At 39.6% G+C, this 24,879-nt stretch overlaps 1 protein-coding gene across 5 annotated transcripts in view; it reads right to left on the bottom strand.

The window, feature by feature from the left end:
• Window positions 1-24,879, bottom strand: part of HTR4 (5-hydroxytryptamine receptor 4) — a 173,268-nt gene that overhangs the window by 47,366 nt on the left and 101,023 nt on the right. For 3 of the 5 annotated variants that reach the window (XM_077895966.1, XM_077895967.1, XM_077895965.1), the window contains exons 5-7: window positions 15,389-15,542; window positions 14,458-14,499; window positions 11,213-11,781 (exon numbers count right to left, since the gene is read on the bottom strand). In XM_077895966.1, coding sequence (XP_077752092.1) covers window positions 11,213-11,781; window positions 14,458-14,499; window positions 15,389-15,542 — 765 coding nt within the window. The remainder of the gene's footprint in view (window positions 1-11,212; window positions 11,782-14,457; window positions 14,500-15,388; window positions 15,543-24,879) is intronic. The other 2 variants (XM_077895969.1, XM_077895968.1) reach the window with 1 other exon arrangement.

The following is a 24,879-nucleotide window of genomic DNA, read 5'->3' as shown; positions in this document are numbered from 1 at the left end:
TGCTAAGAAGGAGGAACAACCAAAAACCCCTATTATTGGACACCTGGTTGGCTCAGTGGTTGAGCATCTGCCTTCAACTCAGGTCGTGGCCCCAGGATCCTGGGATCGAGTCCTGCATTGGGCTCCCTGCAGGGAGCCTGCTTCTCCCTCTGCCTGTGTCTCTGCTTCTCTCTCTGTGTGTCCTTAATGAATAAATAAATAAAATCTCAAAAAAGAAAAAAAAGACCCAACCCTATCATGTCTTTTCTCACTCAGGTTGCTCCTCTGGATTATTAGCCAACCATTTCTGCTGAAAACACCAACACAGAAAGAAGGATAAGATATGGCCAACCATGGCTCCTTTCCCTTTCAGCACTTCCTCACTAATCAGCAAGCAGAAGGAAGCAGTGTTACTAGAACGTGTGTGTTATCAAGAGGTGAAGTAAAAATAGTTGCATTGGTTTTGTACACTGGTAAAAACAAAATACAAAAGCATGCTTGAATTGCAAAATACGATTTGTGTGATTTGTGTCACTTCGGTAATCCCATATTAGCAGAATGCTCTCATTTGCATTGAACACTGGCATTGCAAAATATAAAGATGAATGGTAAGTTTCTGCTAATAATTAAAATTATGTTTTATTTTTCTCCTGGAGGATAGCAAAGAAAATACACCACGACAAGTTGAGAGAAAAACTGCAGATGAAAGAAAAAGGCTTTATAAGTTAACACTTCTGATGGAAGTTTTTACCTGTCCTTTAACCAAGGGGCCCTGCATTTGCTTTCTGTGTTGGGCCTGCAAATTATGTCACCAGCCCAGGAGGAGGCTGAGGGACATAAGGCAAGGTCATCCTCATCCATCTTTGATTCACCCAGATTAATTAAGTCTTGCATCGGCTCAAAACCATGAGGTAAATGTTGAATCCAATTGTAACCTCCAAAGTTCAAGGTAAAGGCCACAAAATAGCTTTTAAATGTCAAACAACTTTCCAACATTAGCAGAAACCTCTAAGCATCCAAAGTAAAATCAAACTTAAATTATTGTCTCATCCACAGGTAGTCTTCCAACCCATGGTGTGAAAAATCTATGTTGAAAAGGGAAATTCTGGTATGTTGACATTGAAAATTGGCAAGTGATGTCACAGTGAAAAAAAAAAAAAAACAATGGTTCAGTTTATGGAATTAATAAATCTTTTTTAAAGTGCTGAAAACTTATTTGAGTATACACATTCCAGGTGAGCAATAGAGTCTGATAAGCCGTCCATCCACTTAACTAGTAACTCTATGAATTGAACCATGTTCTCTACCCTGAAGGAACTTTTGGGAATAAGATAGACATGTTACCTGCTTTTGTGTATTGACAGTCTGCATGAAGAGATAGACAATAAACAAGTCAACAAAAAATAAATACAATGAGAAATTCTTATAATTGTTATTTATAAAGCAATAGCCTAGAAGAATTTTTTCTCCTACTATTTTTGTGGGACCCTCTTTCTCTTTGCCTCCTTCTCACTTTCAATTTTTCTCTATCCTCATATTTTCTTTCTCTATTGATTCCAAATTTAAATCAGAACATACTAATCTTATGCGTGGAAATGTCAAAGACTTCTATAGCACATCCATTAGAATTGACTTATGTATTATTGAGCTTTGGTTGATAACAGTAAGTCTGAGAGAAAACATATACTACCTCATTCCAGAGAGAAGGCTCTAGAGCTGTTTTGTCCAATGAAACTTTTTACAATAATGAAAATATTCTACTTCTAATGTGTGGCTACTGAATACCTGATATACGGTTAAGGGTTACCCTATTGGACAGCACAGCTCTAGAGATCCTTAAGTAACAAAAAACTGTTTATCAGGGGGATTGAGGATGGGTAATGGAGGCTAATAGCCAAGAGCCAAGTTAGACACACAGGAAGTTCTTTGGGAAGTGGTTGCAGAAGTTCTCAGCCTTCTGAGGAACTGGGTGAGTGTCCTAGGTTTGGGCAAAGTCTAAACTTGGAGAACCAGGTTCTCTATACCTAAGCCTGGCCTGAGAGCAGAGAAATCCATCCCCAAAGCTAAACTCTGCGTGCCATCTCTGCATTGCTAAGCATGCAATCTTAGCTATTTACCTAACTTATAAATAGTCTTTTCTCATAACGTAATTATCTCCCCCCAGAGGATGGAGATTTGCAGTTAGCAAAGCAATTTCACCTCCATTACTTCGTTTGATTTTCACAATGAGATAGTGAGACAGGCAGGGCAGGGATTATTTACCCAAGACGCCAAAACTGGAATCCTCAGCGGATTTCATGTAGAGAAAAATCTGTTCTAAGGTTACTGTCAGTGCCTCAAATCCTTGCTCTGCCTTGGATCATTGGGGCTAATCTTCATAAAGACAGTTAAACAGAGGAGAAGCCAGACCAAGGGAAGAGGAACGGAAGCGTTCTTTTACTACTTGTCAGGTCTCACAATGCGCCAGGCACTTTCCTAGGCTCTAAAGACTCAGCAGAGAAGAGCACTGGCAAGATCTTTGACATTTCTCCAAGAATAATGGACAAAGAACTCCAGAATCAAATCCCCAGTGAAATCCAAATCCCATCAGTACAGCTTGTCCCTATCTCCTGTCACACTATGTGGTCACAGCCTCTGTTATCACACTTCACCTCCCAAGTGGCCAGAGTCACTTGGCTTGAAAAATGGCTGAGCTGAGGCAACTTCCAAAGGAATTTTACTAGTTAAATCACATAAAACTATTACCCTTTAAGAGACTCTTTTTAGAGTGATAAGAGTGTCGTAATTCAGAAGCACAATCAATGCCAGCACACACTGGACCATTCTGATCCACTGGACTCAGAATCTGTGGTTCACAAATGTAACTCACATAAGAATCATCCTGGCAAAAATGCCATTTTTTTCTAACTCACACCAATTCCATGAATGGGGTCCAGAAATCTGTGTTTTTAATAAGCTCCCAGGGGACTCTTAACTGAGTGGTCTACTGACCATATTTTAGAGAAAAAGTAATTTAAAAAACTAATAATAAAGGTTATAAATAAGGGGACATGATCGTGTTCTCCAAACCTTTAACAATATTGCATGGAGAGTAATGGAAGAATGAAGAAAAGCCTCAAGAGGACATAAAATTAAAGCATACAGAAAGATATAGCTTGGTTGTCTCCTGCTCAAAGCAGAACTAGGGTCAGAAGGCAGAAGTCATAGGGATGAAAGTTTCAACTCAATATGAGGAAGACCTTCTAAACTCTAGAATTGCCCAACCATTGAGCAGTCTCCTCAAGTAGTATGATTCTCTCATTGCAGGAATTCAAGCAGATTGGATGACCCTCATCAGTGATGATCAGGAAACTGTTGGTTAGGTAGCAATCCCATCAGTTCCCATTAAACCTTGTACATAACCCCAGCAATGTCTAATGTGCTGTAATTATTTGCTTATGGGTCTCTTTCCTCAGGCTGTGAGCTCCATGAGATTCCTACTGTCATTTATCTTTCTACATACTACCTCATACACAGTGCCTGGTGCATTAGGTGCTACACAGTTATTGTGACTCAGATCTCAGAAGCTAATAAATCAAGTTCCAGAGTCTGCAAACCTGAACTTCTTTTTTTTTTTTTTTAAATTAAGATTTTATTTCTTTAAAAAAATTTTTTTTGTTGGAGTTCAATTTGCCAACATTTAGCATAACACCCAGGTCATCCTACCAAGTGCCCCCCTCAGTGCCCATCACCCAGTCACCCCAACCCCCCGCCCACCTCCCTTTCCACTACCCCTTGTTCATTTCCCAGAGTTAGGTGTCTCTCATGTTTTGTCACCCTCACTGATATTTTCACTCATTTTAACTTCCAAAGAAAAATTTGAATTTTTTTAGCCCTCTCTTCTGCTATCCACAGTGAACCCCTAGCAATATCTCTGATTTCTCCTTCAGGAAAGTTTTAAAGTTCCCTTCAATATGGGTCTTATATTTTCATTTTGTACTTTTTTATAGTAACTTTAGTTGCTGCTTCTGTGGATAATGGTATTTTTCCTAATCCACATTCTAACTGGTAATTTCTAGTATGTAGGAGTCACTGAATGTTGGGTTAGTTATTAGATATCTGGACACCCTTGTGAAATGTCTTAGTTTTCATGGTTTATCGTGGATTTTCCTGGTTTAAAAAATCATATTGTTTATAAATAGTCTCAGTTTTGCTCTTTTTTCCCCTAATTTTTATACTTCATCATGTTTCTCCTCTCCGTCATTTGGATTATGTATGCAATGTGGGACAGCCCAGGTGACAAGGCAACCTTATCTTGTTCCTGACTTGAGTGGGAATGCAGCCACTGTCTTCTCACTAGCTTATTTCTTGCCCTCTCCACCAATATGTCTGATGGGAGTTTCCTAGAGTGGGAAAGGTGACTTCTATAAGACTAATAGATTAGTGGATGGGGAAGATAACTACAGAGCCAGGTAAAAGATGTGACAAGGAGAGAGAAGCTAGCTCCAAATCCGCTAAGAATCAGTTCACACCCAGGACGAACCTCTTAGAATCCATTGCCCACATGCTGGCATTATGCCTCCTTCTAATATATGTGTGTATACAAATTAAAACTGCCCCAAGAAACATATATATGACAATAATCCATATTTGGAAGCTATTTTTATTATTTATTTTTTTTAAAGATTTTATTTATTTATGAGAGAGAGAGAGAGAGAGAGAGGCAGAGACATAGGCAGAGGGAGAAGCAGGCTCCTCACAAGGAGCCTGATGCAGGGCTCGATCCCAGATTCTAGGAACATGCCCTGAGCAGAAGGCAGATGCTCAACCGGTAAGCCATCCAGGCGTCCCTGGAAACTATTTTTAAAAGGCTATGTAACTTATATATCTAGACAAACTACTTCATCAGCCCACCAAATGGTATGTTCATTTCTATTTTGATCAAGAGCTGGATATTCCAAAGAAGATGCTTATCTCACAGACAACCAAACATGACTGCAGACATCTCTGCTATATCTACAATAGTTTGTTCAATCTGGGTGGCCAAAGTCTACTAAGACTGCCTGGCAAAAGGATATTTTACTTCTTCGGCTGCCCATATGTGTGTTCAGTAATAAGATGTTGCAAATAAATCTTTAAAAAGGGTGGGGGTGGGGGATCCCTGGGTGGCTCAGCGGTTTAGCACCTGCCTTCGGCCCAGGGTGTGATCCTGGAGTCCCGGGATTGAGTCCCATGTCAGGCTCCCTGCATGGAGCCTGCTTCTCCCTCTGCCTGTGTCTCTGCCTCTCTATCTCTTTCTGTGTCTCTCATGAATAAATAAATAATATCTTAAAAAAATAAAAATAAAAAGGGTGGGGGAGGCACCTGGGAAGCTCAGTCAGTTAAGCGGCCAACTTTCGGTTTTGGTTCAGGTCATGATCTCATGGTCTTGGGATCGAGCCCTGTGTCCGGCTCCAAGCTCAGAGGGGAGTCAACTTGTAGATTCCTCTCTCCCCCTGCCTCTGCCCTTCCCCCGCTCCTATACATACACACACTCTCTCTCATAAATAAATAAATAAATAAACCCAAACAAAATAAAATGTTGCAAAAGTCAAAGGAGTATAAGAATAGGACCATGACTGGAAGGCATACTATTCCAAAGGCAGACTGGCTTGTTTTTAGTTCAACCTGGAAAAGTAAAATTCTATTATCTCACAAAGACTTTAAAAGAAAAAGGCCCTGTAGTTTCAGAGTGTTGCCATGAACTGACTCTCCCCAGTGTGATTCTTGGGTAGCAGACTAAGTCGTCTATACATTATAGATTCCCAGGGAAGATTTTTTTTTTAAAGGCAAGATAATTTTCAGTTTTGAGTGTTTTAATCTTTCATTTAACCTGAAGACAATCATGAAGACTGTTGACCTTGGGCCAGTTAAATATTCTCTTTAAACCTTGGTTTTGTCATCATTAAAATCATGATAATTATAATAGCAACCTATTTTTGCTGTAAAAATTAAACGCGATAATCCATTCAAAGTTCTTAAATACATATTTTTCTGGAATTACGCTAGGTATCATAATTATTATTATAATAACATAAAATGACATAAATTTGTCAATGAATGCTTAGCATAAGGAAAATGAAGTTTCACTTATCAAATTCCAAATTTAATTTAATTTAGTTTTTAAGTAATCTCTAACTCCAAAATGGGGCTCAAATTCACAATCTCGAGATCAAGTGTAACATACTCTACTGACTGAGCCAGCCAGGTACCCCTCAAATTCCACATTTTAAACATGCAGCAGGATGTTCAGGCATCATCTGACACTTCTGTGATTTGCATTTTGTGCCTGTGGTTGGATTTCCCATTTATTTAGCTTGAATCCATATTGTCAGTATCAGCTGATTGATTCTTCTTTTTTAAAGCTTTAAGTTTTCAGTCCTATATGGCAGTTCTCCCTGAGAATCACAGAAAGTGTCCAGATTTAGTAACATGGTAGATGACAGTTCCACTTATGGAGATAGAAAAGACTTGGAAGTTTGGAGTAGGTGGGTGGGAGGGGTTTATAAGAGAATTCTGTTTAAGATACATTAAATGTGAGATTCCTAAGAGGCACCTATGTGAGACTGTCAAGGAAGCAAATTGGATTTTGTGGTCTGGACCTTAAAGAAAAGCTATGATCTAGAGGCATTAATTAAAGAGATTGATGGCACAAAGACAGCATTTAAAGCTATCGATGGTCAAATCACATTAAGTGAAAATGTCATTTGAGAAGAGTATGAAGAACCAAGCTCTGAAGAACTCTAACATTTAGAGGCCAGACAGAGAAGGAAGAGCCTATAAAAGATAAGAAAGAGTTTCTGGTGAGTCAGGAGGCAAACCAGGAAAGTATACTGTTTAGGAAAATTAATGTGAAAAATATTTCAAGAAGGAAGACAGGTTACCTGTAAGAGGTCAAATCAATAGTGTTTTCAAAATTTGAAAACTTTTTTTATGAAAAAAGTTAACCAAAGTTCAAAAGCAAGCAGAAGAGAAAGAAATGTATTTGCAAATTACATAACAAAGAATGAATAATAGAATATAATAAAGAATATTCAGAAATTAATAACAAACATGCAACAAAGTTATCACACAAAGCACCAAATATGTGAAGATGCAGTTCATTCAAGGCTAAATATATGTCAACAACTTTTAAACTAGTCCATAACTAACTTAAAAGAGGCTCAACCTACCAAATCATCTGGAAAATGCAAATTAAGTGACAGAGCATTTCTGTAATTAGCAAAATGGTAAAAGATGAATAACGTATAGCGTTGGTAAAGGGAAGGAGTAGATGCTGCTCTCACACTTGCTGATGAGAATGCCAATCGCTACAGTACTCTGATCTGATGCTAAACCTAATATTTTTAATAGCACATATATATATCAATAGAGCAATTTCACTTTGGGTAGCTATCTAAAAGAAATATTCATACACAGGAAATGTGTTCAAGGGCATTGAAAAGAATACAGTTAGATATAGCAAAAGATCGGTAACACCTACATAGCCGCTGATGGGAAATTAATAAATTTTAACATGCATTTTTAGTACAGAAGATTATGGAACAGTTAAAAAGAATGAGTTAGATCTAAATGTTCTGAGGTGCAATGATGTCTAAAATACATTCTTAAGGAATGAAAAGCAGGGTGCAAAAAAGTACATATAAACGACACCATTTAGGGCAGCCTGGGTGACTCAGCGGTTTAGCGCCACCTTCAGCCCAGGGCATGATCCTGGAGACCAGGGATCAAGTCCCAGGTCAGGCTCCCTGCATTGAGCCTGCTTCTCCCTCTGCCTGTGTCTCTGCCTCTCTCTCTCTCTCTCTCTCTCTCTCTTTCTCTCTGTGTCTCTCATGAATAAATAAATAAAATATTTTAAAAAATAACATGACACCACTTATATAAAATAAAGGGAATAAGAAAGTGGTCTAGTTTAATACTTTTGCATGCGGCTGTCCAATTTTCCTAGCACCATTTATTGTCTTCTTCCCATTGTACAGTCATTCTTCCTTTGTCAAAGATAAATAAACTCAAAATGGAGGAAAGATCTACATGTGAGACCTAAAACCATAAAAATCCTTCAGGAGAGCACAAGCAGTAATTTCTCTGACATGGGCTGTAGCAACATTTTTCTAGATATGTCTCCGGAGGCAAGGGAAACAAAAGCAAAAGTAAATTATTAGGACTACATCAAAATAAAATCTTCTGCACTGTGAAGTAAATAATCAACAGAACGATAAGGCAACCTACTGAATGGGAGAGGATATTTGCAAATGACATATCCAATAAAGGGTTAGAACCCAAGATCTATAAAGAAATTCCTACGTTATTATTTACAATAGCCAAACTCTGGAAGCAGTCCAAATATCCACTGATAGATGAATGGATAAAGAAGAAGTAGTGTATTATTCAGCCACTAAGAAGGATGAAATCTTGCCATTTATAACAACATGGATGGAGCTAGAGAGTTATAATGCTAAGCAAAATAAGTTACTCAGAGAAAGACAAATTCCAAACCCATGTCTTGGAATTCGAGAAACAAAACAAATGAGCGAAGGGGGAAAAAGAGAGAGAGAGAGAGAGAGAGAGAGAGATAAACCAAGAAACAGACTTTTAACTCCAGAGAACAAACTGATAGTCACCAGAGGGAAGGTGGGGGTGGGAGATGGGAGATATAGGGGATGAGGGTGAAGGAGTGTGATTATGATAAGCAAATAAATAAATAATAAAATAAAATAAAGGGAGAAAAATCTATGAATTTGTATGTTTTTATGATGTTTGAAAATGCATTTAAAAAATCACTAGACTGGGATCCCTGGGTGGTGCAGCGGTTTAGCGTCTGCCTTTGGCCCAGGGAGCGATCCTGGAGACCCGGGATCGAATCCCATGTCGGGCTCCCGGTGCATGGAGCCTGCTTCTCCCTCTGCCTATGTCTCTGCCTCTCTCTCTCACTGTGTGCCTATCATAAATAAATTAAAAAATATCACTAGACTAGTTTCAATTGTCTCTGAGGTGAAGGGTAGGATCAGCAGGATAAAAGGGGATTTTTACTTTTGATTATTTAGGTTTTATATTTCTTGAATCCTTCTGAATCTGTTGATGTCCTACAGGATTTTTAAGAAACACATACATTTTTCTTAATTTGTGCTAATACAATTGATCTAAAGAATTAACTATATGATTTATTTATTCATCAAGAGTTTAAGTTCCTATTTTACATTGGGCAACCTACCAGGTATTTGGTATGAAGCACTGAACAAAACAGACAGTATTCCTGTCCTGGCAAAGCTTACGGTGTGGTGGATTCAGGCTTCAGTCTTCTCTGTGTCAGCTGCCCTGCTTTTAAAAGATTCCCCACCTCCCCCAGGAAAGTATCTCAGACCAACTTCCTATACTTTCCATTACCTCGTGCAGAAATACAAAAACTAGAGTATAGAGACTACATCCACAAGCCACCTCGAAACTACCATCTCTGCTTTACCACCCACTGAGATTTCCAAATGCAGCAGGGATAAGATACCATGTCAGTAAAATAGGTCTCTTGGGCTGCCCTTGAAACTCCCAAACACTTTCTGTGGCTGTTTCTATGGGAAAAGCACCCCCCACTCCCCGGTTCTAAACAACTGACTTAGCAAATGCACTGCTGGAGCAGACTCTGTGAGCTATTACACAGGCAAATGCTAACTGAAATAGCTTTTAAACCCCCCTCGCCCCCCAGAACAGAAGTTCTTGCACACACACTTTAGGGTTGGATTCTTCCCAAGACCCTTGCTCAAGGCCTCATAATCGGGAGAGAACACCGGCCTCCAGGGGTAGTCTTGGAGGCTCTTCCACCAGGTGTAATCTCAACGCCCGACTAGGCTTTAACTAACACTAGTAGCCATAAATTGAATTCAGGCTTCCAAGCAGTCTCTGAGGCAAAGTGTTGATATTACACCGCAAACCCTATTTTCTCTTCTTCTTTTCTTACACATGCAAATGAAAACTCCCCAATTTTCAGCTGCCAAGATAGCTGACTACAGTCATCAGAAAAATTAAATGCTTGTGTCAGGGAAGGAACTGCTTTTTAGAAATTCCTGTGCATCTCAAGGCAAAGAAAAAAATGCGGTTGACAATTTGTTTTGCTACAGGATGAATGCACTTATTTAACACATGGTTTTTCATGGCTGAGAATGACTCTAGCCCAGGCGACCAGAAAATTCTCAAGGTTTAGAGAAAGGCATCATGACTGGTCACTGAACATCCAGCTTCAAAGTTACTCCCATCTCCATCAACCCAGGTGACCTTGGGTAAACCACTTGACCTTTCCATGCTCTTTCCCATTCCATTGCTTTCCTCATGCTGTTCTATTTGCTAGAATGGCTTCCTTGATTTCTCCTCCAAGTCTCAAATTCTTTCCTTATTTTCTTAAGCCAAGATCAGCTTCTTTCCTCCTCAAATTCCCATTCCCCATGATCCATACCTCCATTACATCATTTATCACGTGGTATTACTGTTGCACGTTTACCCTTCTATTTATTTCATTTATCACATTATTTTGTGGCCATCTAAGGTATCAGGCCATATGTTATTACTAGTGTTCCTACTAATAATATTAATAACACTGTTAGTAGTATTATGAGTGCTTACTATGTGTCAAGCCCTAAATGAATCCATTATCTCTAGTTATCAAAAGTCCTATGAGATGGATGTTACTTTTTTTTTTTTTTTTTTTTACAATTGAGTAAAATAAAGCCAGGAGAGATTATATAAATGGTTAGTAGTGGCACTAAGAGTCAAAATAAAGTCTCTTTTTACCTTAAAGTCCATGCTGTTAACCACTACTGCAAAACACTACCTATAAGTATTAATAGATAATATTTACTAAAGGCTTACTAGGTGTCAGGATCTGTACTATGTGCTTTATGCACATTAGTTTGATCCTCACAAAAACTCTGTGATGTAGATATTGTGACTGTGATCTCAAGTTAAAAAAAAAAATGAAATTGAAGTCCGGAGTGGTTAAATGACTTGCCCAAGGTCACAAAACTGTGGATACTGGATTTGAATATAAGCCAGTCTCCTCCAGGGCCTGAGGCCTTACCCACTACTCTACTTCATGACCAAATAGAATTTTCTTTAATTTTTGTAAACACTGCACAGGTTCTCAAGAACAACCCGTCTGGAAACAAAACTGGAGAGGTACCCGTTCGGATCACGCAAATACACAAAATCTATCAAGCCCCTAAGCACTCACCTTAGCACATGTGTGGATCCATTAATGGTTGTGGTTGAACAGGGGACAGTCTGGCCCAGAATGGAGGGTCTTCGGTAGCGCTCATCATCACAGCAGAGGATGATGAGGAAGGCACGTCTAAAAGACTTATTCAAGAAGGCGTACAGAAAGGGGTTCAACCCAGAGTTGATGTAGCCAAGCCAGAGGAAAGCGGTCCACACCTGCCCAGGAACAGTGTAGTCTATGAATGGATCCACAATATTAGTGACAAAGAATGGAGCCCAGCAGAGGCAGAAGCAACCCATGATGATGCACAGGGTCTTGGCTGCTTTGGTCTCGGTCCTCATGCGATGAGTGCTGTGCTGGTCAGCTGGCTGGGGCCTGCCTTCAGAGGGGGCTCCTGCCCGTTGTAACATCTGGATTTGGTGGGCATGCTCTTTTGCTGTGACGTAGATGCGATAATAGGCCAGCACCATGAGGAGAAATGGGATGTAGAAGGCCACCACAGAGCAGGTGATGGCGTAGGGCTTGTTGACCATGAAGATACAGTACGTAGAGTTGGAGTTTTGGTTGAACTTCCTTTTTTCTATCTGAGAGTTGGAGGGAGAGAAAAAATGAGGGAAAGAAGGGAGGATAGGAAGGAAAAAGTGAAGAGAAAGAAGCAAGAGGGGAGTGATGAAAATTGTGAGAAAAGAAAAAAGATGAAAAAGCCAAGGAAGGATTGGAAAGGAGATAGAAAAGGAGGGGAACAAAGAAGAGCAGGGAAGGTAGGGGAAAACATAAGAGGAAAAAGAGGAGGAAAGAGAGAAGAAGGTTTATCAGCCAAGTTTTCTTTTCCTAATGAGCCTATAGCACATAGAACTGCGAAGGTAGAAAGGGATATGATTGCACTGGGACGCAGAGGGACTGCCTCTGCACAAGTGGCTGAAGGTCCCAGGAAAGAGTAGAAATAGGATAAGAACAAAATCATCCTTCACTCTCTCTACCCAACTGAGCACAGAGTTAGTGTCTCCTCTCTTCCCGTCTGCCTGCACACAATATATGTGGTAGTAAAAGTCTTGGAACTGTGGCTCGTCTTCTTCAAGACTATTCTTATACATTAGCATTTCCTATATAAAATTTAGAATTAGCTTATCAATTTCCATACTGGTCTTTGGGGATTTTGATTGGAATTACAATAGAATGATTGAGGAAAATGGACTTCTTTCCCAAGGTAAGCCATCCAATTCACAAATATGGTAATTCTTTCCTTTACTTAAATCCTTTAAAATGTTTTACAGTTTTTTGCTGTAAATGTCTTGCATATTTTTTGTCAGGTTTGTTCCTATGTATTTGACTTGTTATTCTATTGCAAATGGTACCAACTAATCCTAGTTATTTGCTGTCGTTATGTGGAATTCAGTGAAATTTTTCTGTATGGTGATGTATCCAGCAACTCCTTTAAATCCGTTATTAATATTTCATCTCTAGATTCTTACAAATTTTCTCCATAAGTACCCATGTGATCTGCAAATAATAAAAATTTCACTTCTTCCTTTCCAATCTTAAAGCCATTTTTCTTGCATTATTGAACTTGATAAGATCTCCAGTGCAACCCTGAATAGAAGTGGTAATAGTGGATACCATTTTACAGTCTCAGTTTTAGGAGGGGAGTTTCAATATTTTACTATTAAGTATGATATTTGCTGGAAGATTTTTATGGATGCTCTCTTCTATTTTTACTTTGATGAGATTTATTTTAAAAATCATGGATACTGAATTTTGTAAATGAATTTTTGGCAGTAAAGAATGATCATGTGGGTTTTCCCTCTTTCTTTTATTAATATGGTGAATTACAGTCATGGTGTTACATTCCTGGAATAAGCCTCACCAGTATTAGATACTGTAATACACTGGATCTCTTTTAAAGATTGAAGGGCTTTTCTCCCTACTATAAACTCTGTCTGCTGACAGCTCTGAGTTATCAGCCTTATCTAGGAACAGCCCGTGGCTGAAGAGAGCTGTATAATCCAACGACACCTCTCTGTCTGAGGTCAGCCTGCATCCAGTGTGAATGGACATACAAACAAATGTATGAATAATATATATGACACACACATGTTATTTTATTTGTGTCTTATTTAGTGTCTTGTCTCAAGGCATATTATATACCTTCCTATTGAATTCACACTTTTCTAATAATAATGAAATATTTCTCTTCACCTCAAGTAGTATGACTTGCCTTAAATTTATTTTATCACTGATAATAGTATACCTATCCCAGCTTTCTTTCGATTAGCGCTTGAATATTATATTTTCCATTATTTTATATATCAAACTTACTGTCACCTTATATTTCATGGGCTCTGTCACAAGCAGCATAATTGTGTATTGATTAGTTGATGAAAATACTGTGACTAGAACTTGCAGGAACCTAACTCTGTATTTCTCCTAGGAGCAAAGATTCAGTATGTGCTAATTCAGCGCTGTGTAGCTTTATAGAACCTACTTACTGCAAATAGTGAGAATCAACTGTACATGCATTGTGAACACGTGGGTTGTGCTAGCTTCTGTCTAGGTCAATTCAATGTGCAGGTGAGTGGAAGGATATGCAGGGCAATCACAGCATCATGGAGCACATATTAGGCATCTTCACACCACGCAGATACTCCATTCCTCAGTTGCATGAAGTAAATAGGGGATGCCTCTCTCTCACTCTCAAAATGGACAATTCTCTAGATTATTTCCCTTAGAAATTCTATATCCAAAGGTAAGAGTGCTGCACTCTTTTTTTTAAAAGTTCTAATGCACAAAAGCTTATGTTTCCAAATGTCTTCTCCATTAGGGATTAAGTTTAGTACAGAAATTAAGAGCATAGACTCTGGACTGCAGTAAGCCTGGGCATAGCTATAGTCACCACCACTCCCTGCTAATCTGACTATAACTAATAACCTCTCTTGCTCAGTTTCCTGAGGGCAATAGTAAGATCAACCTCATGGCATTGTTGTAAGGCTTGAGCGAGGTCACAGAAATGATGATTAAGTGAACATGGACTCATCAAATAGTAAATGTTCAACATTTGTTGGCCATAATTATTACTCTACTGGTCACTGGAAACTTGAATTTCATTTCCCTTGCGAATGGCAAAACTGGAAGTTTGAAAGAAGAAGGATAGGATTCAAGAAAATATCCATACAGTCCCCCTTGTATGAATCCCCTTTTACTTCTCGACTCCTTTGTCCCCAGCATTTCTTTCAGAAGCCCAAGGAACTCTTGTTCTGACATACCACATGCAAATCCTGGCCCAGCCTTGGCTTGGATATCCTTTCCTGGACAAAGAACAAGGCAAGATTAGGGGCTGGGAATGTGGTGGAGAGAAGAACAGGCAGCTCCTACTCTAACGGTCTTGGTGGGCTGGAGCCTGCTCTCGATCTCTCATCTCCAGCCCCCTTCCTACCTCAACACATTCCCCATTTCAAAGTGACTGCCTACAACTTCCTTCGGGAATATATATCACTGCCAGTTAACTCCCACCATAACTTCTGATCTTCATTGCAAGTTTGGTACTATAAACATAGTGTGTCAGAGCTGGAAGACTCCTGAAAATCGTCTGGACAGGGGCTGGCAAATGCCCAGCACATGTGCCACATCCTGCTCTCCTACACCCCTGGAGGACACACTCCTCTACTGAAGACCAATGCAGCTTCTCATTGCACTCCTTCAAGGTCAGGGACAGAGCTGGACTCAGGGTCCAAGTCTCTTGACCCCCAGTCCAGGATTGTCTTCATTCTCTGGAAGCCTCCATCCACATGATGTGTTTTCTGCTGGTCACGGGAAGCCAGGAAATGGGATGAAGGCCTCTTGGGGGCACCTCACATACTTCAGGCTCTATAGTCTGAATGCTAAGCATTGAATACCTGTTCTGCTATTTACTGGGCATGTTACGTCACCTTTTTGAGCCTGACTTTTCTCATCTGGATGAGATGAGAGAAGGATGTTGTCAGGATTCTATGTAAAGTCTGAGCATACTTTCTGGAATACAGCAAACATTCCAAAATGTTAACTTGCTTTTTTGTTGTTGTTGTTATTGTTCTCACTCAGACCACTATCAGAATCTGTCTTAGAATATCCACCCAACCTGACATGGTTTGTATTTAGAATCCCAAGCAAATAAAGTTCATCAGCGAGTAAGCTAGTGGGGTCTGCACAGGTACTCACCAAATCAATTATGCCAATATTATTCCAGCCTTGCATTATAGGGAGAAAAGAGATAAACATGGGGATGATCCAGCAGCCTCCCAGCATTAACGCGATGCGCAGAGGGGTCATCTTGTTCCTATAGACCAGAGGCTGGCAGCAGATGGCATAATACCTGGAGAGAGAACAGAAGGTGTGGGTGCCACAGGAAAGGAGGAGTGAGAGGGAGAAGGAGGGAAGAATGATTGAGGAGAAAGAAGAGTGGGGAAGGAGTAGAAGGGAGAAAGGATGTAAGAAAAGGAAATATTGGGAAAGAGGAAAATGAGAGGGGAAGCAGAGAATAAACATAAAGAAGGAAGAAAAGAAAAAATAATGTGGGGGAAGGCAGGGAGAGCCACGTAGTAGAGTAGGGGAAGATGAAGCCAGAGAAGGACAGAGGGAAGAAACAAGCAATTACATAATGAGATGTGATATTGGTCCATGGGTTTCTGTGGACATAAATATCAACCTTAGATCACGTCTGAGAGTCACTGCTGGAGCTGGCTCCACATCCCTCTTCCTCTCACTGTCTCTGAGAAGCTTGATACACACCTGAGAGTCTGCTCTGTCTCATGCGTGGTTCCAACACTTACCTTCACGCCTGGACACTTCAGGAGCTTCTGTCCAGCCCTTTCAACCGCAGAGTCCAGGCACCCATAGCCCCTTTGATAACAAGGTGCCAAGAACGAGATCTCAGATTTGCCCCCATCCTCTTAATCACCTAGCTATCCTGAGGTGAGATTCTAAGTCAGTATTCCAGAGATTCCACTCTTCTCCCCTGCATCAGACTCCTCTAAGGAGATCCAGTTAAAATGCAGATTCCAAGGATCTCTTGAATCAGAGTCTGTTGGTGAGGGAGTTTGCATTTTGACAAGTGGAAGTCATTGCTGCTGTTGCTAAATATGTCCAGCTCCCCCTTCTGGGCACATGTGCTCCCTGGCCTCCTTGTGGTTGGATGGGGCCTAGTGATTGGTCTGGTCAAGAAGTTGTGAACAGACTTGACATGCATTACTTCTGGACTAGACCATTTAATTGTTTCTCTGATGCCAGAATGTAAAATTTCAAACATTTCCTGCTCCATCATGTCCTACCTTCTGGTAGAGACCACCTCATCCTCATTTATTGGGGTCTACTCTCCCTCATGTGACTCACTGCTTACCAGTTTTTGAGTCCATGTTTTGTCAATGTGCTAGCTTTCTTCTTTGTTCCAGATAGAGACGCAACCTGGTCCATTCTGTGATCTGGCCTCTAACTCCAAGACTACTTCTTACGTGTTATTCCAGTCTTAGAGATCATCACTTCTATGCCCAGGCAGTTCAGGGAATTTGACAAGAGGCAAAATACTCCAATAGGTCTATCAGCTACTTGTCTTTGGAAATGTCAAAGAATAAGTGCAAACATAAAGCCTGGGGGATAAGTCTATTCATTAAGATTTTATACCATTTAATGATGAGACACCCCCTTATGTCCCTCATTTTATGCAATTCGCTTTAATTTTTCCCACCTCTTCTTTTCTTTTCTTAATTCAAAGCATAACTAACATAACAATGGCTATATTCTTTGAAGAGGTGGTGAGGTGGTGGTAGGATGAGTTGAGAAAGAGGGTGGAATAAGAAGGAGAGCCTGCTCAGTGTCGGAACATAAGAAGTGGGTGCCTCAGGAGCTGAGAGGGGAGAATTATACCCTTCCCTCCAAGGCATTAGGGAGCAGTTGACCACGACATGCCAGGAGGCTTCCTATGGCCAGCAGCACGGTGAGTGTCCTGACCTGGACCAGAGTACAAGGAACAACAGACCGAAGAATGGGAGAAAGGCTCACCTGGGAACTCATTTTCTCTATCTATAAAACTCACATGGTAGCAGAATATAACTAAAGATAATGCAGTAAGGGAAAGAATCATGATTATCTAGAATTCCCTCCACGATCTTGACTTATAAGAAAGGCAAATCATATCAAAATGACAATTTTTTTCTGAATGGCTGTATTAATAATCATCAGAGATTTATTATGAACATAGAGTTAACCCTGAATTTGGAGTATGTGAAAAAATTTTCCCCAAACTATGCTCCCTTCTTCATTTCCGGCTAGAGGGTTTAGATTAGACCCTTGGTTTTATCCATTTAGCATCCTTTCTCCTTTCTTTTGGTAATAGCATCCCAAAGCTTTTGGGAATTATCTCTTCTCTGTTGCTTTCAGATTGTTGGGAGCAAATGATGTTGCTCCCAACTTTCCTGGCCAGGTAGTCATCCAATCAGACCTTCTCCTGGGACTCTGAATGCCATGTGGAATGATGGAAAGATGGGGAAGTTAGTGGAGGTCCATTGATACCGCAGCAGCCTCCTCGTGGGGCTGGTAGTAGGTCCTACTCCTTGGATCTTTGGGCAACCATGCTCTTGCCTTTTCAGGTCTTCTCGCTTTAGTTCTTCCTTCAATTAAGTAAGCCACCACATTTCTTTCCAATAAATTCCTTTTGTTATGTAAGCTGGTGTTACTGATTGAGTTGGGTCCCCTCTCCCTTTCCTAAAAGAGATGTTGAAGTCCTAAACCTCAGTACCTTGGAAGATGGCCTTATTTAGGTATAGAGTCTTCACAGAAATAATGAAATAAAAGTAAGGCCATTAGTGTGGGCCTTGATCCAATATGGCTGATGTCCTCATAAAAAGGGAAATTTGGACACAGATTCAGATATGCTCAGAGATGGAGGATTGGGATAAAGCCTCTACAGGACAAGGAAAGCTTATCAGATCAAAGACTGCCATCAAATCACTTGGAGCTAAGAAAAGCCAAGGAAAAATCCTTCCCTACAGGTTTCAGAGAGAGTGTGGCTCTGTTGACACCTTGACTTCAGACTTTTAGCCTTCAGAACTGTGAGACAATACATTTCCTGTTCTAAGTACCCTGTTTGTGGTACTCATTATGACAGCTCCAGCAAACTAACAAAGTTAGCTAAAGTCAATATCTTGCCAGCAAAGTTTCCTGCCTCAGTGAAATGGTTTTGAATGTCAGACATGTCCTTCATAGGTACTTTGTTCTAATATCTTTATTTGATTCAATATACTTTCAGATCATAGTTCAAAGTCATAACATCCCTTCATCTACCATCCCAAAGAAAGCAATTGAGGGCTAAGGGAAGAACAGATGTTACCCCATCTTTGCTGTATAATTTATGATTTTTGAGGCTTAGAACAGATGTTAAGTACACAATTTCAGGAATTTTGGTTGGATCTCCAATGTCACAGAAATTTAAAAGTTCAAGGCAAAATTAAATATCTTGTGGGACAAAAGGTAAGTTTAAGGAAGCAGGACATTTTAGTTGCAAAGAGTCTTTAACTTCCATATATGGATACAGATATTGAGAAGGTTATGTTGAGAAGAGAACAGAATTTACAGAAGAAGACTTTAGAATATGTGGTTATACGATGCTCAAAACTTTTTCGTGAAAGTCTTTCTTTCTAAGTCTTGCTAGGCCAGGGTGATTGCCTGATTCCCATGGCATGATGAATATTCTGTGCACAATAAGATCTCTTCATGTTCAAAGTGAGGGGGAAGATGGGCAAAATAGGTGAAAAAGATTAAGGAATGCAAACTTCCAATTATAAAAGAATTGAGTCATAGGAAGGAAAGTACAACATAGGGAATATGGTCAATAATATTGCAATAACCATGTATGCCGACCAATGGCAACTAGACTTACTGTGGTGATCGTTGCATCATGTATGTAAGTGCCAAATCACTATGTTATACATCTGAGAGTAATATAATACTGTATATCAACTATACTAGAATAAAAAAGTTAATTAAATTTAATTGTTTTTAAATGATCTTTTCATGGTCTGCTATCCAATGTTCTCACTTCCTATAATTCCTAGGTTACTAGGAGCTCCTGCCACAGAGAAGTAAATAATGGTGGCAGATTTCCTTCTAAAGTTCAACTTCAAGGGGGATACTGTGGATGTCATACGCATTTTACCAATCTTTTCCCTGTTTGACCTACACAGTCAGTATGCAAGACAATGGATGCCTGAAAGAAAGTTGCTTGGACAACTCATTCCACAGGGGCTCAGGTGGGATGCATCCATGGTTTCTTACACACACAGTTGTAGAAAATGGCTCTTACATGATGTGGGGTGGTTGGGTAAGCCTGAGAAAAGTCCTTTATCTCCTACTTTAAAAATCACCAATCAGTAAAAGGAAAAAAAATTTTTTTTATTTTATTTAAATGGGATTGACTAAGTTTCAAATGATAGGTATGGATGAATGAGAAAAATACCAAATTGTGTCTAGATATCCATTTGACTTGAATCTTCTATACATCATTTTCAGCCTGATACTGTCTTATGTAGACATAATTTGATTTTTAAGTGCCATGGAGTAGAAATATAAGGTTTTCATATGGAGATCAGATTATAGCAACCATTTTACCGATGGGTTCAAGATTCTTACCAAGGCTTTGGCACTCTTGAGGCAGCTGACCTGAATAAGCCACCTCATATGCTTCTATCTTTCCTGATTAGCTTTTAATCTTTGCTTTCTAGCAATGAATCGAGCAAAATAAATATCCTTTTGAAGCCTGCTTTCAAGAATCTAAATTAAGTAGGTGAGAATAAATATCACTGAATAAAATGATTAATGAAAATTGAGTCCATGTATTAATTGACTAAAGGAGTTTCCTTTAAAATTCTAACCTCTGTCTATGGATCAGGGACCAGACAGAAATCTGATAACTTGATTGCTACCTGTCATGGTTGCTTTTTAATTCCTATATTTGGATTGTAATACCCTTGCAAATAACAAAAACATTTACCCTATAATGAACTGCCCCCCAAACACATATGATACCACGAAGCAGAAGAAGCTAAATTTGCAAGCTCTTTGGATATCAGGCAAAGTGCACTGGCTGAGTTAATAGTTACTTCACATATACTGACCAAGGGCTCTCCCTGTATTATCTACTTAGTCTTCACAACTCCTCCTGAGACAGGAACTATAAGGGCACCCGTTTCATAGATGAGGAAACAAACACACAGATGTGTCAGGATGTGCCCAAGGTAAGAGCTGAGCTGGGATCTAGTCCAGGCAGTTTGACTCAAGGGCCAGAACATCAACTTCACACTATCACTTCACTCTGCTACCTTCCCTAAGTCTGCAAGGGATTAGGGTTAGTCTAATTCTTTAAAAGCCATATTAGAAGTAATCAAAAACACTGAATCTCAGAACTTGTAGAACCCTCAGAATCCCGAAATCCCCAAATCCTTTCTAAAAGAAAATGTATCCAAGCCTGTCTGAATGTACGAGGGACTAGATATTCACCAAACCCCACTGCACTACTTTCTAAATTTGAGAATATCCTGAAGTTAAGAAAGTTTCTTCCACAATTGATTATCTGTACCTCCAGTTTTACCCTCTGGCTCAATTAGAAATTTCTATCTCTAATTCTTTTTCTGCACAATGGTCCTACAGACATCTGAAGAGAGCTTTCACATTTTTCTGAAGTCTTACTTTCTATAGGAAAAATATACCTAGTTGTATTCAACCCCGGTTGATTTTGCTCAACAAGAGGTATTTGGCAATATCTGGAGACATTTGTTGTTGTGACAGCTGGGAAGAGTGATGCTATTGGCAACCAGTGAGTTGAGGTCAGAGATGCTAAATGTTTTACAACAGACAAGACAGACCCCACTCCCTAACAAAGAATCCTCTAATTTACAGCATCCCCAGTGGTAAGGTTGAGAAACCCTGGTTTAGGAGAGGTGATGTGCACTTACAGTAGGGGCTCCCTGTCCTCTGCATATGTTGTAGTGTGCAACTACCTCTTAAGTGTGGATGTCACAATGATAGCACAGTACTCTAGGGCATTCTATACAGACCAGAGAAGACTAGTACATTGTCATCCACCCTGCTCACCATAACTAATACAGCCTGGGGGACACCCAGAAGTACAAGACAATTACACTGCCTCCAAAGAACTGTTATTTACAATAGGATGTGAGAAAAGTTTGCCTCATCTGATTTATAAGTTCCAGAAATGTTTGCCTTATTTACCAGTATATCCCCAATGCCTTGTACAATGCTAAGCAGAGTAGATGCTCACAGAATGGGTTGAATAAATAATAAACCCTTAGTCACTACCATTTAAAGTAAATTCCATTACAACATGAGACCGTTTTGGAGATCTAATGGTAATATTTAGTAGAGAGATGAGAGAGTTTTCTCCAACAAGTGTCTTTTAAGGTGGACACCACAGACTGGGTAAGGATGGTAGAGGACAAAGTGTAATCCATGTACTATAAACAGTATGGACAAAGGCCAGGAGACAGAAACTATATAAATATAATAAATCCATAAATCTATATCAATGTATCCACATAGCCATATAAACATAAAAAGAGTACAAATTAGCTGGACCACAGAGTGTTTTAAGGAAGTAGAAAAATACATCCAAAAAGGCTGGCTGAAGGGCAGTGGTTCTCAAACTATAGCATGCAACAGAATCACCTGGAGGGTTTGCTGAAACACAGGTTGTGGAAGATCTGGAATGGGGCCCAAGAATTTAGATTTCTGATATGTTCTTGGGTGACACTGCTGCTGGTGGTTTGGGGACTCAGAACCAATGTCTCAGAAGTTTTCGAATGCTCTGCCAGGATGAGTCACCAAAGCTTTTTTGAACTGGAAAATGTCCATTGCAATCAACACCACTGCATGCCTTACTTAAAGGAGCTGAATTACAACAAATTCAAGAAAAAGGATTGTTTGTTCACAAGCTAGGTGGATAGTGTTCATCAGGGAAAGCAGTTTGGTCTCATCTCCAGAATACATTTATCTGCAAGGTCTGTCCTCTAGACTTCCACTGAACAAGTCCCATTCCTCTTTAATCAGAAAACTTTTACAAAGTGGTTAAAAGAATGTTCAAGTGACTAGTGAGGTTCCAGATGGCCAGGATTAACTAAGATGTGGCATGGTTTTTTTCAAAGAAATGTTTTATGCAAAAACATTTCAAACTATTGCTTATAAAACTCCATTAAAATCCCCTTTGATAGACCAGCCACCAGTTTCCCCAACTGCAGCCGTGTGTAAACGTGGGATCAAATTGCTTTTAAATGCCTCTGGGGACACAATTTACTTTGACAACTCTTAGAAGACAGTCATGTATTTTAAGCTCCATGCTAATCTCCTCCCCACTCGTCCTGCAATTAAGGAAAATTCTTTCCTCCTCACTTCCTGCCATCCAACCACAGGGAAAGCAGGAGCAAGGAGAATAACTTGGAACCTTGGATTCTCAGAATTAGAGGAGATTTTAGCAGTCAGCTTTATGTCTTTATCTGAGTATCATGTCTCCCGGCCTTAACCATTTTTTAGCTCTGTGGTCTCAGGATCAGTTATGTTACGTCTCAACTTTTCAGTTTCCTCGTGTGTAATGTGGGAATCATTATGTCTACCTCACTGATTGACGATGAGAACTGATGAAATAATGTTTAAAACAGAAAGTCCCTGGCACATAAGGCTTAATAGTAGTTATTATTTTTACCTCTCCTTCTGATCTTTTACTTATATATATAAGTATATAGAAGTATATATAAATAAGTATATATATATGTATATATATAAGTAAAAGATCAGAGACGGTATATATATATATATATGTGTGTATATATATATATATACATATATATATATATATATATATATATAAATTCCAATAGATTCAAATACATTTTGGAATCAGGGGCTTTAAATTATTTAACAAATAAAATGAAAGTCACCTGGTTGAACATGGCTCCTAGTAGTCAATTATAAGAAACAAAATGGTGAATGAGTTTGACCCTAAAGGTGTATGGAAGTATTGAGACCATGCTGGTTGCCAACAATGAAGCTGATTATGTCTAGTACCCCCTTATGGACTTAATCCAGGCCCAGCTCTCCTACCTGAGATGATTGAAGACAACATCCTATATGGTCACTGAGATCAAATGTCTACTCAAGATCAACTAAAGAAAGAAATGTCAACTGCAGGAGAAAAAGAAATGAAGTAGCAGCTGGCTGCTAAGACCAAGTATTGAAACGGGATCAGGAAAACAAACCTTTTACAACAGATTTTTTTTTTCTCCCTACAGTTCCTAATTCATAAAGCACAAGCTAATGGTCTTCAGGACTTTGGACTAAGAGAATAAAGAGCTCCACTGAATCAGTAAGTTTATTAGTTACAAGGGGCATTTTGCCTTTAGCAAGAAAATCGGTTCTAGTCCCAACTCTCTTATAGGTATTCCTTCCAACATTTGACAAATCACTTGGTGTCTTTGCATCTGTTTTCTTATGTGTAAAAGGGGATTAATTACATCTCAGTTTTGTTTTGTTTTTTTAGAGTTGTAATTGTGTTGGAATAAAGACGGCCATAAATTCTTTGACACTTCCCATACACAGATGGAGAGTCTGTCCCTTCCCTTGGATGTAGGCTGCCTTGTGACTGCTGTGACGGAGATACATTAGAAGTATTGTACGCCAGTCCCAAGACTAATTTTTAAGAGGGCTCTTGGTTTCTCAGAGGGAAGAGGGAGAGGAGCCCAGCTTAGCCCAGCTTTACAAGTGACCCCATCAAGGTGCCATGCATGTGATAAATTGCCTTAAACCCTCCAGGCTAGTCTAGTCTTCAGCTAAACTTTGGCCACGCCCAAATTCCCGATGCACAGAATTGTGAGATCTATATAATAATGCATTGTTGTTTAAGCCATTAAGTTTTGGGGTAGATGTTCTAGATGAGCGCAATAAGTAAACAAGTAATATACAGTCTGGTGTGATTGTGAGGTTCATTGGCTGGATAGCAGTACTCCCTCCAGTAGGGGGATCTAGCCACATTTTGTGGCAGAGCTCTGGATAAAGAGATATATGTTTCTGCTTGTAGTAATTGGTTTTACAGTATTTCAGTTGCTCTGGTTCCCCTTTGAAGAGGTGAAGAAGCAGCAGCAGCTTCAAGAAAAAGCTAAAGGGCTTTCCTTTGCTCCCCTAGGGGCTTGGCAAGTGGCCAGTCACCTAGAGGATTAGTGAAGAAGGCCACAGCAGGGATATTCATCAGGAGCCAAGGACATGAAGGGGGGCTGAGAATGTAGCCAAGAGCAGAGGGAGAACTTCAGGTTCCAGGAAGAAAAAAATATGGGGGTGGGAGGATATGGAGAGACTCTTCTCCATCAAAGATCTGAAAGACATTACACTAGGTCTTTGCAGGAGTCATAATCCCATGTGCAATCTGCAGATTTAATGCTTACTGTGCTCCTCTCTGTTAAATATTCTTCTGTACCTTCAGGATAAAAAAACTTGAAAGAAAGGGCATATCAGCTATCTAGGAAAGGGTCTTCTTGAGTTATTATAGACTAAAGAAAAACAGGTTATCTGCCAAAAATGTCAACTGAAAACATCCTGCCAGGACTTACTGGACACACACACAGGTTTCCAAGGTATGTATACTTTACTACATGTATGAG

This window comes from Canis aureus, chromosome 4 (assembly GCF_053574225.1).
Source record: "Canis aureus isolate CA01 chromosome 4, VMU_Caureus_v.1.0, whole genome shotgun sequence".
In the NCBI taxonomy this organism is placed as follows: domain Eukaryota; kingdom Metazoa; phylum Chordata; class Mammalia; order Carnivora; family Canidae; genus Canis; species Canis aureus.
Note: the sequence above shows the minus strand (reverse complement) of the source record. Positions and strands in the feature narration are given on the sequence as shown.